This window comes from Alosa alosa, chromosome 22, assembly GCF_017589495.1.
Source record: "Alosa alosa isolate M-15738 ecotype Scorff River chromosome 22, AALO_Geno_1.1, whole genome shotgun sequence".
NCBI classification, from domain to species: Eukaryota; Metazoa; Chordata; class Actinopteri; order Clupeiformes; family Clupeidae; genus Alosa; species Alosa alosa.
This window is the reverse complement of record NC_063210.1, coordinates 2,564,672-2,579,882: the sequence shown is the minus strand read 5'-3', so window position 1 is coordinate 2,579,882 and position 15,211 is coordinate 2,564,672. Positions and strand designations below refer to the sequence as shown.

Below are 15,211 nucleotides of genomic sequence, written 5' to 3'. Positions count from 1 at the left end.
CTTGGCTTAATTTGACCAAAAGTGTATGATCTTATGATCATGGAGTGCACCTTTACCAGATGATGAATGTATCCTAATGGGAGCATGATCATGTGAAATGACGCTGTGTGTGTGTGTGGTTGTGTGTGTGTCCAAGCCCCACCTTGATGAAGGAGGTAATTCAGGGCATGGTGGTGAGTAGTGCGGTGACGGTGGCGGTGAGGGGCTGAGGAGTGATAAGAGAGAGGTGCCAGTCTAATGAATAATGAATCTTTCATTATGAGACTTTTGAATCTTTCTTTCAGAGAGGAGATGATTATCTCCTCACTCGGTCCCTTTGCTAATGAGTGTGTGTGCTCCCAGAGCTGACTCTGCTGGAACAGAGCTGAAGTGTTCTGGGCTACACACCTCCAACATCACTACCATAGTGTAGCTCTGTCTGTCATTCTCACTGGTCACTTTCTCGCACCCTTGCATGAAATAGATCTGCGGGAGATTCTAATTCACACGCTCCAGGGAGTTTTCCAGAGAAGTTGGATGCTTGCTTGTTTTCATGTACTGTAGTTTTAAGTAAAAAATCGTACCGGAGTACTTTGATACTGTGTGGTTGCTACGCAAAATGTGTGCAGGTTGGCAGGTCTGCCTGTGTAGGGTTAGATTAGTCTGCCGGTAGGACACACACACACACACACACACACACACACTTCAGTGTGCGTAAAAAATATAACATGAGCGTCCAACACGATGGCTCGGAGCCCCCGAGGTGCCATGGGAATGGAACATGTGTGCATTACAGTAGCTCAGAACATGCAGATGTTCCATTTTAATGAGCCCCTCACACATGAAAACACTGCAGTATTCCCACCATCAGCAGAGGACACTGTCGGGCTGCGCGCGCTCACAATAGCCGTGACAGCTGTGAGGAGATCCACCAGAGAGACACTTGTGAGATGAATGATTTATACTGGGAATTCAACAGAGACATCCACTGGTCTTCCCCAACACAGAGGGGGGGGGAACATGGATGAAATGAAAGAAAGCAGTATCTAAGCAGGGACAACCAGTTATGGCAACGTGGTGAGAAAGAGAGGTGTGTGTGTGTGTGTGTGTGTGGTAGGGGGTGCTCTAATGCAATTAACATTAAGCGCAAGAGACACCTATGGTGGATATGTGGTGAACATAAGCTTTGTACAACGCTTACAAGCACATGTTCATCCCTGATATTAAATTGTTGCCAAGAGGATGGGACGGAGCATATCTGCTGTAATAAGCTTATTTCAAAGGGCAGAGAGGGGTGGAATCATCTCTCACTCTCTCTGAATGGAGTGTCGACTGAAGAGGAAAAGCTGCTCTAAGCTGTGTGGTGAGAAGGAGAGCTACAATGGCAGGGGGGTATGCATGCTTTTCAACGCCTTTTGGTGACTAATTACAGCTTAGAAACAGGCAAATACAGCAAGCCTCTCTCTTGCAGTCCCCCTCCCTCTCTCCGAGTCCCTCTCCATCTCTACCCAGTGCCACGGCCCGCTATGTTATGCAAGACGCCTGGCCATCAGGCAGAAATGATTGAATAAACAAAGGTCTCTGAGCAGGGAATAAGCGCCATCAAAGCTAGCGTGGAGGTGTTCTGCACAGTTAAGCGCTCCTGCCTCAATTCAGTGTCTCTCCTGGAGTTTAGTCCTGTGCTTTCAATAGGACGACACTATGAATTAAAAACGCTGAGGACACGCACCTGAGAAATGAGGCCAACACAATTCAAAGTTAATTTGGATAACTGAGGAACTCCTTATTACACAGTGAGACAGCCCTTTTGCATTTCCTCAGGAAAAAAGACATGCAAGCTTCATTTATAATTCAAAAGGCTTCTGCGATGTCACTTCATGTGTCTTTCAGAAACATCGCAGTATTATCTGTGCTTGTGGTAGGGGTGGCATATTCACTGAAGAAAGACAATATGCACAAATTCATCACATTGGCACCTTGTGCTTGCTTGACTCCACTCGTCTGTCTAGATTTACCTGCCTCTTCTTATCACCAACCTCCTCAGAGCAAAAGAGTTGCCTTTTGATTGCACATCTTATGCTGGGCTTACACCATGCGGTTTTCAAGCAATTTCATGGTTGGAGACTTAATTTCTAAAGTCGGAATGAAATTATGGGAGTTTTACTGCAGTTGTGGTGCATTCCTGTCATCTTAACGGTTTAGTGTAAGGGCTTTTCTTGTCTTGACGTTAGTCTTTCAGTCTCGGCTCATGCAAATAGTGATGTGGATGAACAATAAAAAAAAAACAATAAAAAAATGGAAAAAACAATAAGTGAGCTCTCTCCAGGACCAGACAGGAAGCAGTACAGTCATACAGGATTATTGAAACTATTGAAATCAAATGAAATGTCCAAAATTACTTCTATACATCTAAACACTTTACCTTCACAAAATCCCACATATGGTGACAACGTGAGGTCATTTGATGTCATTATACACAACACTGCAGGTTGGGGATGTCGCACATGTAACAATGCTGGCTATGATTAGGTTATGTGTTGTTTATTCAAGCCTCATTGAGTTTGTGTTGATATCTGGTGCACATTGGTGAATAACTGGAAAGAATCTAGTGGCAGTCTTCTAAATAGTGACCTCTTTGCAAAATCATAGTTTGTGACTATAAAACTCAAAGTTGTCTAGTGTATGGGCAACATCATTGTCAATAAAGTGACTGAGATTTTCAATTAAATATTGTAAACTCAGATTTATATTAAATGTACACAATTACAGATATATACAGGGTAACACAAATATACCTACCTAAATTAAATGTATAGGTACATTTGAAAAGCTTTGGTAGCCTAGAAATTCTTTATTAGCATTAGATTGAAATCTAATTTTCAGTAACTATACTTGCTGTTTTATTTTTTTATTACAATGACATGCAAGTCCCAAAATAGTGCATACCCATATTTACAGCTACCCACACTTTTCACATCCTCTTAAAACCCAAAACATTGTTTTGTACCACCCTCCCTTTAAAGGTAAACTATGCAGTATTGGCAATTTCCTTACTGTTTTCTCGGTTTATGCTTCTTTTTCGCTGGCTCTGTCATGACTAATGTCTGAGAAACTCCATCGCTACCTTTTTCTAGCCGGTGCCTGCATGTGTATTTGAATGCAATAAAGCAATTCGTTACACTCGTTATACTTCCTGACACTGAGGCCGTCGGCCCGCCGGCCCACAGTTGCAAAGGTGTTTTTTCCGCTCACAGGCGCTAGGGGGAAGCGAGATGGCCACCATTCAACCCGAAAAAAGTCATATAACCATTCCAATGACTCTGAAGCTGATAGATGAAGGTAAATTAAGCAAAAAAAAACCTGCATAGTGTACCTTTAAATGTGTCTCAACACTGAGATTGAAACACATTTCTGAGGTTTGTCCAATGCTGCTTTTTATCAGCCACCTTGCTTTCTTGACCAGGTTATTGGACACTGGCTCCTCTACGGGTGTCTCCTGTGCAGTTGACATGAAGCCCGCGGCCCTAACAGGGCGGCAAACAGGGCTGGATTGATGAGGCTGTAATTACGCGGCTCTGCAGAGTGATTCATTTGCTAATAGGCACAGTGCACTCTGCCTTCTTGTAAAGTCCTGACTCACAGAGCTGAAAAGTGCTGACTGTCCAATACCAGCCCAAAACATTCACTTCTCTGGCAAACACAGACATACACACCGACACACACACACAGATGTCACCCTGCTGTGCATTTAAGTTTGAAAATAGGATATGAAAATCCAGAAATTACCTTGATTCTCCCTGTGTACAAAACCATTACCAGTGTGCCTACACATTTGAGAGACCTGTGAGGCTCAAAGGCAAATTTGAGTTTTCCTTAGTCTAGTTTTCTTCAAAGTCTGGACCTACACTAGTAATGTTGCAACACTCCAGAAGAGGAATGAGACTGTTCTAATGCTTAGGGAGCTGAGCTAACACACACTGTATAATGCAGTCAAATATCAGTCCTTGGGGTTCCAGCTCTCAATAACTTCTCAGTGCTGACATACATGGCTTCTCATTGCTGGGGGATTTAAGAGGAATAAAGCACTAAAAATGTATCCAGATTCCTTTCACCTGAAACTGCTGTTAAAAAGAAAAAAGAAAGATCCGTCAGTGGCAAGATCTAAGTTTCTCGCCTCCTTCACAAGGTCAGACCCAGACAAAAGCATTAGAGTTTAGAATGAGTGCCCTGAAGAAAGCCTGATAAGATGGCTGCACTGTCTCCTCTTAATCAACCAATCAGCTTTGTAGCCAAAGCCTGAGAGCTTGGACCTTGGTTGGAATAATACTATCCAGGCTTTACCCCGGCTTGCCTGGCCACACACGCACAAACATGCACAAGCACACACACACACACACACACACACACACACACACACACACACACACACACACACACACACACACACACACACACACACACACAGGCACATGCACATACACACACACACAAACACACACACACACACGCAGTCAAAATGCATGAACAAGAGAGAGAGTGAGTGAGCGAGGAAGGGAGAGAGCTCTGTATCCCTTTGAACCACAGCCTCCTTAGTCCAAGGAGAGTGGGTGGGCAGGAGAATGCTTTAGTGGATTAAGTTCTTCTCACTCGCCGGTCCAAGCGCTTTAACCTCTGCATTTAGCTCAGCGTGGCAGCAGCAGGCGGAGAGGTGGTGGGCGACAGATTACCATACCCTTGGATGAAGGCTCACTGAGATAAACCTCCCCCCTCCACCACTCCATACCCCACTTACCAACATCACTGCACAGTACGCATCACAACGGCAAGCACTAGTATAAGCTACTACTTCCTTTTCATATTCTCCGCCTCCCAATAGTAAACAACATCGCTACTGGCATATGGAGCTCTGACTGGTGACAATTCACAACAGAACCAATTCCGACAACACTGCCATTGAGAATGAAGGGTGTTAAGCGTTACGATTCAGGCCGAGAGGAAAAGTCCTTCACACAAGGACGAACTGCAACCTCCACTTGCTGTAAGCAACCACCCAAGAGCTGCTCTTTAGTTGACCTTAGAGGGACAAGCGGCCGGCTGATCTCGCAGTCGGGCCGGCCGGTGTCCTGCACTGAAGGATGCCATGGGAGACGAGGCGGTCCACAGTGCAGCCTCCTGCTAACCTGTGACTGTGCGTCTCATAGCTCTAAATACCAGGCTATTACCGGGGCCTCAGTAAATTGAATGTTATTGCTTCCACCTACGGTGACCTTTTCCTATACTAAAAATAATCCTGTTTACCCAACCGAATGCGAGTCATGATTAAAAGTGGGCAGCGGCTGATGCAATGCAGGCAGAGTGACACGAGGCGCGGATGGGGCGTTTGAGGGTAATAAAGGCAAATGAGTGTGCCCTGTTCAGTCGGGGGGAAAGATACAGGTCAGGACGGGGTGGGGGTGGGGGGTGCAAGCGGAGGCCAGAGCCGAGTGTTGGAGGTCACACCCAGGCACAGGGGCCATGGGTCCCACAGGAACACACTGATCCCGATGAGGCCTGACTCACAGCCACAATGGCGTGCGCCTGGGAAGACTGAAAGAGACAGATATAAAAATACCCACACACAGCACACACACACACACACACTCTCTCTCAAACACACACTGGCACATGTACACACAGATGTTCTCACAGCATTGCACCACACATTTCTCCTCTGAGATGCACAAACCCAGGTTGTGCTGACAGACTATGAGTTATGAGCAAATCCTATTCAGCTCAGACATTAGGGCTGGCCAGCTCTTACGTCAGTAGGCTCCAACGGGCAGGTTGGGCTTTTCTACTTGTTCTTTCCTGCAGTGCAGCACGGAGCAAAACTCTGTTCACCACCTGAATCCATCATTTCTGCCTGAATAATACATCAAGGCTCACAAAGTTCTCTTGCTGCCAAAGATTACAATGAATGACGTGTCTATGGTGCTATCAAAATAGTAGAAGTTTCTACTATCAGTTATTAGTTGCACTTTCTGTATGTTGTCTTAACACAGAGTGGTAGTGGACAACATGTGATGGCATCATGCTTGTGTTTGACACTATGTTTCTGTGTGTGTGTTTCTGTGTGTGTGTGTGTGTGTGTGTGTGTGTGTGTGTGTGTGTGTGTGTGTGTGTGTGTGTGTGTGTGTGTGTGTGTGTGTGTGTGTGTGTGTGTTGGCAGTGTGGAGCTGGACTTCAAGCAGCAGGAGGACAAGCTGCAGCCGCTGATGAAGCGCCTGTGCCCCACCGACGACTCGCCCTTCCCCTCCCTGCCTTACAGCCACGAAGCATTCACCTCCACCCCCAAGCGCAAGGCCAAAGCCGAGGCCAAGAAGCACGGGCGCTGGAAACTCTGGTTCCTCTGACTCCACCCAGCACTCCGCACCCACCCCGACGCCCTCCATGAGGACGAGGCCCCTGGGCCCCAAGCCCCGCTCACTCATCAACTCTTCACTTGGATCCAGACAGTAAACGAATATATTTCAAATAAGAAGTTAGAACCAGTGGTTCTGACAGCCAATGACCCACGACTCTGCTCGGTCCGCACCCGGGAGTTCTCCACCTGGAGGTCAAATGACATGGGCTGCACTGAGCGCGGGACGGAGGGGGGGAGACTGTCACAGTGTTGCTGACAATTGATTTGTTTGCTTTTTTGGTCACGGTTCCCAAAAAGGATTGAATTTTATTTTTGAACTAATTTCCTGATGTTGAGCGTGAAATTACACCACGGCAACTTACTTGCAGATCAGCAAGGTGAGAAGCAAAATTGGATTAACTTGATCTCTTTTTTTTCTCATGCGGTTCATGCCTATGGACTTACAATTCGGTAATTATAGGCTACAAATACCTCTTTTAATTACTGTTTGAGCTTCATTTGAATGGGACATTTCATTACTCTCTTATTGGAAGCAAGCAACAGGAGATGGCTGATCGAAAGGAGAGAGCAGTCTCATTTTTCTTTTTTGAATAATCTACACTAACAGCATATCAGCATAATGACAAAGCACAAATTTCAGAGTGGCTAGAGACATGGTCCCTTAAGACTAAGGTAAGAAGAGTGATCATTCTGCAGAACAAGAAGAGGACTAATGGAGGAGCCATCACAAATATCAGGACAGATGTGGATTATATTTTGATAACCTGAGACAGTGGTGGAGAAGAGGTTTTGACTGATGGGAGTTTGTAGATCTGGATCTCTAGTACATTTCACTTCATCCACTGACTTTGAAAAGAAGAAAATATACAGAATACACAACGAACACTTATTTTTCTAGATTCATCTGTTAAAGCATCTACGAAACGACATGCTTTTCTATAAACATATATAAACTATATCTCACTTATCAGATTTATTGGACTGTGAGGCTGCTGTCAAATTGATTACATATTTGGTAACAGCAAATGATTTTGATACGATTCTTAATTTCACATTCACTCAACTCTCATAATCTGTTTATCTGAAGCCATTAGGCAAAGAAATGTTGACTTTAAATGTACACATTATTTAAACTAAAGGGTTTGCCCATGTTAAATATTTAAACCCACAGTAAACAACCTCTCATGCACACGCTATGCTAGTCAGTCATCACACTGTCCGTTCACACACACACACAAAAAATGTGCACTGAAAAAAGAAAACTTCTCCCACCATCAGGGCAGAGTGTGCGATGGACAACCATCCACCATTACACTCCAGAGGAAGTGACTGGTCATGACTGTCCTTGCAGGGATGCTATAGTTTCCTGCTATTCAAAACCACACACAGTGTGTTCACAAACAGCTGTCCAGACACCCACACACCCACACACACACACACCAGGTGAATCAGGAATGACTGTGTCCCGTTAGTAAAAAAAAAAAAAAGCTCATGTTGGTGCCGTGTGCAAGCTGCTGCCTTGCATGCTTTTTACAGACCAGTTGAAATCCACTGATTTTTTTTAGCTTTTCCAGCAAATACATAACAAGTAGCAATTTATAAAATGTGAAATCTAAAATTATTAATAATATGATTAATATTATAATTGTTGTTTAAAAAGCCTAGCAGCCCATGTTGATTTGTAAGAGCAATGGCTAGAAAACTACAGAAAGAAATTAGCTTGTTTGATGTGAGGTGATTTCTATGTTGTACAGCGCAACAGGGCTAATGACATTTCAGAGTGAGAGAGCGAGAGAGGAGTAGTTTGATAGGGATCAACTGAACTCAACAGCTAGCAGAGAATACTGTTCTAGTACACAAAGCCAAAAAGCACTGCCCCATACAGGAAACCATGCCAAAGTGTTGTTAAAAAAGGGCATACTGATCCAGTCTCTCCAGATGAACACCACAACACAGACATGGAGATACAACACAGCTGGGTCCAGTTGGAGTTCCAGATGACCTGCAGGCCATCCGCCTGCCCTCTGCTTTCTGTTGGCTCCATCTTATTCTTTATCACCTCCTATCTTGTATATCAAGGGTTTCAATTCTGGAATAGTTTTACTGTAGCGTAAAAAAAGACAGATATAGATGTTTCTCTGTACCTTAAAGAAGTGCAATTGATTTATTATGTGCAATATTGTGTATTTTATACTGTTTTTAAAAAAACAACAAACAAAAAGGCATTTAATATACAAAATAAAAGATGAAAATAGTGACCGATTCCTCCAGAAGGCTATTTTGTAATGTTCCAGGTTTTAATCAAGTGAACAAAGAAATTCTTAAGGTGCCTTCAGAAGTAGCATGGTGTGTGTGTGTGTGTGTGTGTGTGTGTGTGTGTGTGTGTGTGTGTGTGTGTGTGTGTGTGTGTGTGTGTGTGTGTGTGTGTGTGTTTCTTGGAGAGCAACAATACAGGGTTTAGAGAACACTATTATTCCTCCCCAAGCTAATTGAATGCCCCAATACTTTGAGGTTGAAAAGACTCAATAAGTGTGCGTGGCGAGGCTTTGTACATGCATTTCTTTCCTTTGTTCCTGCTCCCTCCAGGTTTAATCATATAAGTGTCCCTCGTATCAACAGGCCAGACGCTTCCCATGGGGAACACAGATCAAGTCTTGGCAAGGGCAAATCAAAAGATGTTTTAAGGTCTTGTGATGTTACAAGGAAAGGCTTTTGTGAAAGCTTTGGGGTACCTGCATTTGAGCCCTGCTTTGTAGAGGGATCTATGGGGCAGGGACATGAGGGTTTAAGAGAAGGCGTACTGGACTAGGAGATTGGAGTGCAAACAGAAGGAGGGAGAAGCCATTCTGGGAGGAGTAAGGCTGAATCACAAAATCCATGCTTGCTTACGTGCTAGAGGACTCCTGCAGAAAATGTCCTTTAAGAGATGTTCTATGCTCTACAGTACACCTTGACCCTCTCTCATGGTATACTGCAGAGCAATATATCTCTCTCTCTCTCTCTCACACACACACACACACACACACACACACACACACACACACACACACACACACACACACACACACACACACACACACACACACACACACACACACACACACACACACACACACACACTTTGAATGGTAATGTGATGTGCACATTTCTATGTGTTTCTATGTGTATGTATCTGTTTGAGAAACACACTTCAGCCAGTGTTTCACTGTTGTTAGACCTGCCATGTCTTGTATTACCCAGCTAAGAAACGTCACAGTCTGATCAGTAGTCAGGGCTGATCAGTGGCGAGGTCTTAACTGCTCAGACACCGTCTGCAATGACGGCTGAAATATGCTCAATCAATCATGATGCGAGCTGTCGTCCTCGCATCAAAAGTCCAGTCCAGGCCTGGCTGCCTCTGGGTGCTACTTGAATATGGGAATGTTGGCCAAACATTACTGCAACCACCCTGCAGCACCTGAGGCTGCACACGGCTGTGCTGCAGGGGAGAGACCACTGCCCATCAGGCCTCGATGCCAATCAATATACTGTAGTGAGCTTGCCCCCTGCATCTCTCACACTCTCTCACACACACACACACACACACACACACACACACACACACACACACAGATATATATATGCAGTACACTGAGTAGAAAAATCATTACTGACAACACAGAGAGGTTCTGGAAGAGTGGAGGTAAGAGGTTCTTAAGGGGCGAAGCGCATTGCAGAGAACCATGCAGAAACAAAGAAAGATCTCAGACATGACACAAACCATCCTATTATCTAGCTTGGCTGCTTGGTGCTGTCAGCACGAGCATGAAGTAGCTTTATGCTGTTCACACAGCATCATGTCTCTACCCACTGCAGTGGACAAACAAGATGGAGAAGTCAGGTGTAAATCTGCAATATCTACACACAGAGACATGTTCATCTGTAAATGATCAGAGAGGGAATGTGAGAAGGACTGCAGGAAGACCAAGGCGTGTACAGGGAGGACCCGGCCCTCGTGACAGGAGAGGAAAGAGGCAGAAATAAAAACAGCTGCAAAGCTGCGACGAACTCCAGCGATCGCTCTCATCTGAATTCAGCTGACGGCACCAGAGAGGGGAGAGAGAGAGAGAGAGAGGGGGGAGAGAGAGAGGGGGGAAGTTAATGCATAAATCTGAATGTACGGCTGATGCAGACAGGAACAAGGTCAGGAGATCTGAAGGGCTTCCTTTAGTATAGTCCTGCAGTACAGCACACAAACATGCATGCTGCAAAACACAGAGAGAGAGAGAGAGAGAGAGAGAGAGAGAGAGAGAGAGAGAGATGGAAGGGAGGATGGGAGGGAGGGAGAGAGGGAGTGGGAGAGACTGACATATAATGAATGACAAGGGATGCACACTTTGACTCAAAATCAAAGGTGCATTGAGACACACAGTACCCACATACGGATACCCAAGTACATATTTTTGACACACATCCACACATAAATATAGGGTCACAAACATGCAGACAATAATATTATGCGCTCCCAAAAGCTAAATGAGTAAAGATGAAGCATGAGTGAGCAGGGCCACACAGTGAGCGCAGGAGAGCACATGAATGGGCCATCCTTGCCACTCAATACTCGCTTGAGCTTCTACCCTTTAAAAATTCAAGCCGATTTTATTGATCATGAAATAGTCATGGAGGGCTTTTAATGTAAAGCTTAAAAGTAGCATTGAGAGTCCACAGATCCAACCATCCCAAAGTGCACACTCTGCCTGCACAGGGAGAGACAGGGGACACAACACAGCCAGGGAGACTGCTGCTGCCCTTACAGCATTACACACTGCTGCAGAGTACATACCCACACATGCACACACACAAACATGTCCCTAAGGCCAGTGCAAACAAGTGCACACACCTTTACACACACACACAGCATGGAGTGATTATGTCGACCACAGCACACACGCTCTGCATGGATGATGTGTCGTGGTCTTTATTGACATATATCCTTTAGTTTATATATCTTTTATGTAGTATCTTTATTCTGTGTAATATCATTGTTTTGTGAAACTGAAGTCTGTAGTATGTTCAGTGTGGGAAAGGAAGACTGGTTTAAGTGAAAGAGCAGGCCTGGCAGAAAATGGCATAGACAAGGTTTGGTGCCAGGAAATGTAAGCAAAACCTAAAGAATGGCAAAACCTAAAGAATGTATGAATAACAGGATGAGAGGGCAAAGGTGAAGTACCATATATTACTTGGTCAGTTATCTGTAAACATAGAGTGACTTGTCTGGGATGACTTGAAGGGGTATAAAGGCTGGACAACAGCCAGAGGACGTTAGCTTACTTAGCTCACTGCTCACTTATCTTACTTTGCTTTCACTTACTTACTTGCTTCACTAATGCTCCGGAGTGCATTAAAGCCATCATCTGCAGTATACATCCACAGTGTGCGGACTTCTTTTGAGTTTGTATTATTTAATGTGGATTTGACACCACAGATGCTAAGCTGCCGGTAAGCTGTAAACATTGACGGCTCATGCAATTGAGCAGTAAGACATGGTGCTTTCACTGAACAAGAAGAAAGGAAAGAAGTGTGAAAGAAAGAGGATAAGATAGATGGAGAGAGAGAGAGAGAGAGAGAGAGAGAGAGAGAGGAGGGAACTATTTAAGCATCTCTGCTCAGCTTTCCGTGAAGGGGGCTGACCCCATGTGAGTGAACGCATGCAGCGTGTATCTGCTCAGCACAGCCATTGTGATCACTTAATTAGCTAGGCACCGCTCTGACAGCCTACGGCTCATAGCAGAATCACAAACAGCTACACATCCTAACACACACACACGTAATCACAAAATCATGCATGCGCTCACACACACACACAAACACACGCTACTGCCAACTATGACAAGCTGGTCACTGACCCAGGCGTTCATAAATGCGTCAATGTGGAGGGCATGGGCATATGCAAAGGAGGCGGGAAGTTAGCGGACCATGCAAAAGTATGACGGAGCTGACAACAGAGCTCTGGACACGGCGTACAGTGACTGGCCAGCCCTCGTGCCGATAGCGGGGCCAAAGAGCCATTCTTCTGAAGCGGCTGCACTCTCACACTGAGAGGACGCTCCCAAAGCCTGGGTGCTTTCAGCTGGCTTGGCAGAGAGTGCGGAGGGGGGGGGGCACATTAAAACCATAAACAAGGGAGCAGCTGAGCCGCCTGTCACATAAGAGGTACAACAACCTGAACAGACATAATGCTTTCATCTCATATGACACTCTCCAACATGAGGCCTAACTACATTAAGCAGGAAATAGAATTAGAGGTATCTTTGGGCAGATGGACTCTAGTGCACTAAAGCAAACAAGCGACAGAGCTTGTTTATCCTGGAATAAAAAACTGCAAGGACGGAGATGACAGAGATGCATGTAGCCTCTGCACAGTATCAGAATGCATTTCTACTGCAGGCCCACTCATAACATCGGGGAGGTTGGAGGCAAAAGGGAGACAAGGCATGACCTGAAAGATCAATTACTCTCTTTTAACTCCAATTCACTGCTTCCCATTTTAAAGAGCTTTTCGCTTGGCGATTTTTTTTTTTTTATTAGTGATTATAGGGAGGCTGATATTCAAATGCCTTTTTTTCTGCTTCATGCTAGATCACAGCAGTGGCCAAAGATCTGAGTACAACTGATTACAATATGCTGTTGTTTTCCAACTATGCTGCTTTTTCTCTTCTGGGTGTTTGTGTGGCTGTGTGCTCACATGGGGGAATAATTCATGTCCGCTGAACGAGAGAAAGAGATCTGAGAGTGTGAGGAGTGGCAACATGTGACCCACGCTGCTGCGCTCGCCTCGTCCTACTGCAACCGCCCGCAAGATCAACCATGTCACTGCAGGATTTAATGGCTGAAACAGAGAGAGAGGGAGAGAGAGAGAGAGAGAGAGAGAGAGGAAGAAAGACATGAGAGTGTGGCTTACTATGAGTGCTGAATCTCGACCCAAGGAGATGACCGTTCGGTTGACTGTCCGCAGAAGCTTCTCCATAATGACCTCAATATGCCACTGAGTTGGACCCTGACAGACAGACAGACACACACACACATACAAAACAATTTAGGTTAGTGGAGGACATACTGGTATACGCACAACTAGGAATCAAAGAAGGACAAAAGATACAAATGTAGACCCGTTCAGACTGCAGGCAAAAGTGGCCCGGATTTTTGGGGGGTCAAGTGACCAGGTCAGACTTCTTCAGAAGTAGTGTGTGAACACTCAAATCTTGCCCAGATCTGATTTTTTCAAATAAGATTTAGACCACTTCCATATGTGGTTCTGAATCAGAACCAGGTCTGATTTGTTTCGATGTGGCCGCAGTGTGAACAACCAAGGGGATCATATGATGCAACTTTTACGTCAATCTACATCAACATTTGTCACAATTATGCGCCGCGGGAGTTAGCTGAAGTCATTGTTATTGTTATGTCATTGTTCTTTTGCCCATGCGGGTCAGTTCCAAACCGCAAATAGTTCACACTGGGATCTGATATAGGCCACATAAAGATAATGTGAACAGCCAATTTAAAAAAAATCTGAGCAAAATCTCCGAATTGAGCATTAAGACTTGCAGTGTGAACGTGGTGTTAAGAGACAGGCCCAAAAAGACTTGTCCACAGACAAACACAGACACGGGCACAAAAGGACATGTTGGCTGGGGTTCAAAGAGACCAACACCAACATCAAACAAACAAACACCAGCTCAACACACTGATGTTCCAGAAGTGGCTCTGTTATTGATCGCTCCTCCGCAGATTGACACCAAAGTGCAGACAGACTGAGCACGGCGCCACAGAGACTCTGGCAAGCTGGACACCCATGGCTAATTACCAGCTTTCTTCCCCTGAGGCGCCACTGTTTGCTCAAAGTTTTACAACAAGCCAGCAGGGGACCAATTTCTCTTCTTCAATACAATAAAGAGTGCCGATGACAGTATTGAGCATTAGTGTGCAGGCCTGGTCTGTCCACACTCTCCCAATACACTAATGAATCTTTTCTTTTCTTCTGCAAGATCTGTTGTTTTTCCTTCACTGGGTGATATTTCCAGCTATTCAAGAACATGGAGGTTTTGATCAACAAAAAATTATCGCCACAGACTAATGGGAGATATTCTTTGGAGGATTTTGTGATTTTGCTGTGATCAATCCTGTGATATAGTTATAAATGGTTCAGTTGCTCAAACCAGTTGCTCTGACTATCAGTATCACAGGCGTAGATCTTCACTGGTTTCACAATTCACTTATGATTTAAAAACTAAGGATTTGATTAAAAATATGCTTAAAGTCCATATTTTGTTATAAATACAAACTCTAAGATTTAAACTCTATTTTACCATTGCACATTTCATTAAACATAATAGTTTCCCCCAAGTTCAAGCTCAAGTTCAATTATATTTACACAGCACATTTTCATAATGGTCATTCAATGTGCATGCAATATTTTATAGAACTACTTCAAAAGCTAACTTTTTTCCCCCAAAGATTATCCAACAGTTTACCCATGTCAAAATACAAATTATGTTGTAGCCCAGTGCATTGTAATGCATCAATTAGTTCATTAGTTATGAAGTATTAATTAGTTGCTTAAATTTAATTCTATTTTTTATAATCTACTAAATTGTCCTGCATCAATGCAGAATCTTTCAAATGAGGTAATCAGTATGCACACAGACAACTCTTCTCTCTGCTGCTTGTATAAACTCAGGCTGGTCTATCTGTGGGGAACTTTCTGAGAGCTTAGGAGATATCCCTAAGAGCTGGGTGTTTCTCCACAGTTCAACAGTTGGCCGCTAGCTCTCTCTCTCTCTCTGTGTG

At 44.4% G+C, this 15,211-nt stretch overlaps 2 protein-coding genes across 2 annotated transcripts in view; one reads left to right on the top strand and one right to left on the bottom strand.

Annotated features, from left to right (window-relative positions):
- LOC125287186 (inhibitory synaptic factor 2A) overlaps positions 1–8,640 on the top strand; it is a 36,040-nt gene extending 27,400 nt beyond the window's left edge. The window contains exon 4 of the mRNA XM_048232747.1: positions 6,188–8,640. Coding sequence (XP_048088704.1) covers positions 6,188–6,371 — 184 coding nt within the window. The 3' untranslated portion in view covers positions 6,372–8,640. The remainder of the gene's footprint in view (positions 1–6,187) is intronic.
- dock1 (dedicator of cytokinesis 1) overlaps positions 1–15,211 on the bottom strand; it is a 218,377-nt gene that overhangs the window by 118,377 nt on the left and 84,789 nt on the right. Inside the window, 1 exon segment of the mRNA XM_048233987.1 lies at positions 13,323–13,418. Coding sequence (XP_048089944.1) covers positions 13,323–13,418 — 96 coding nt within the window.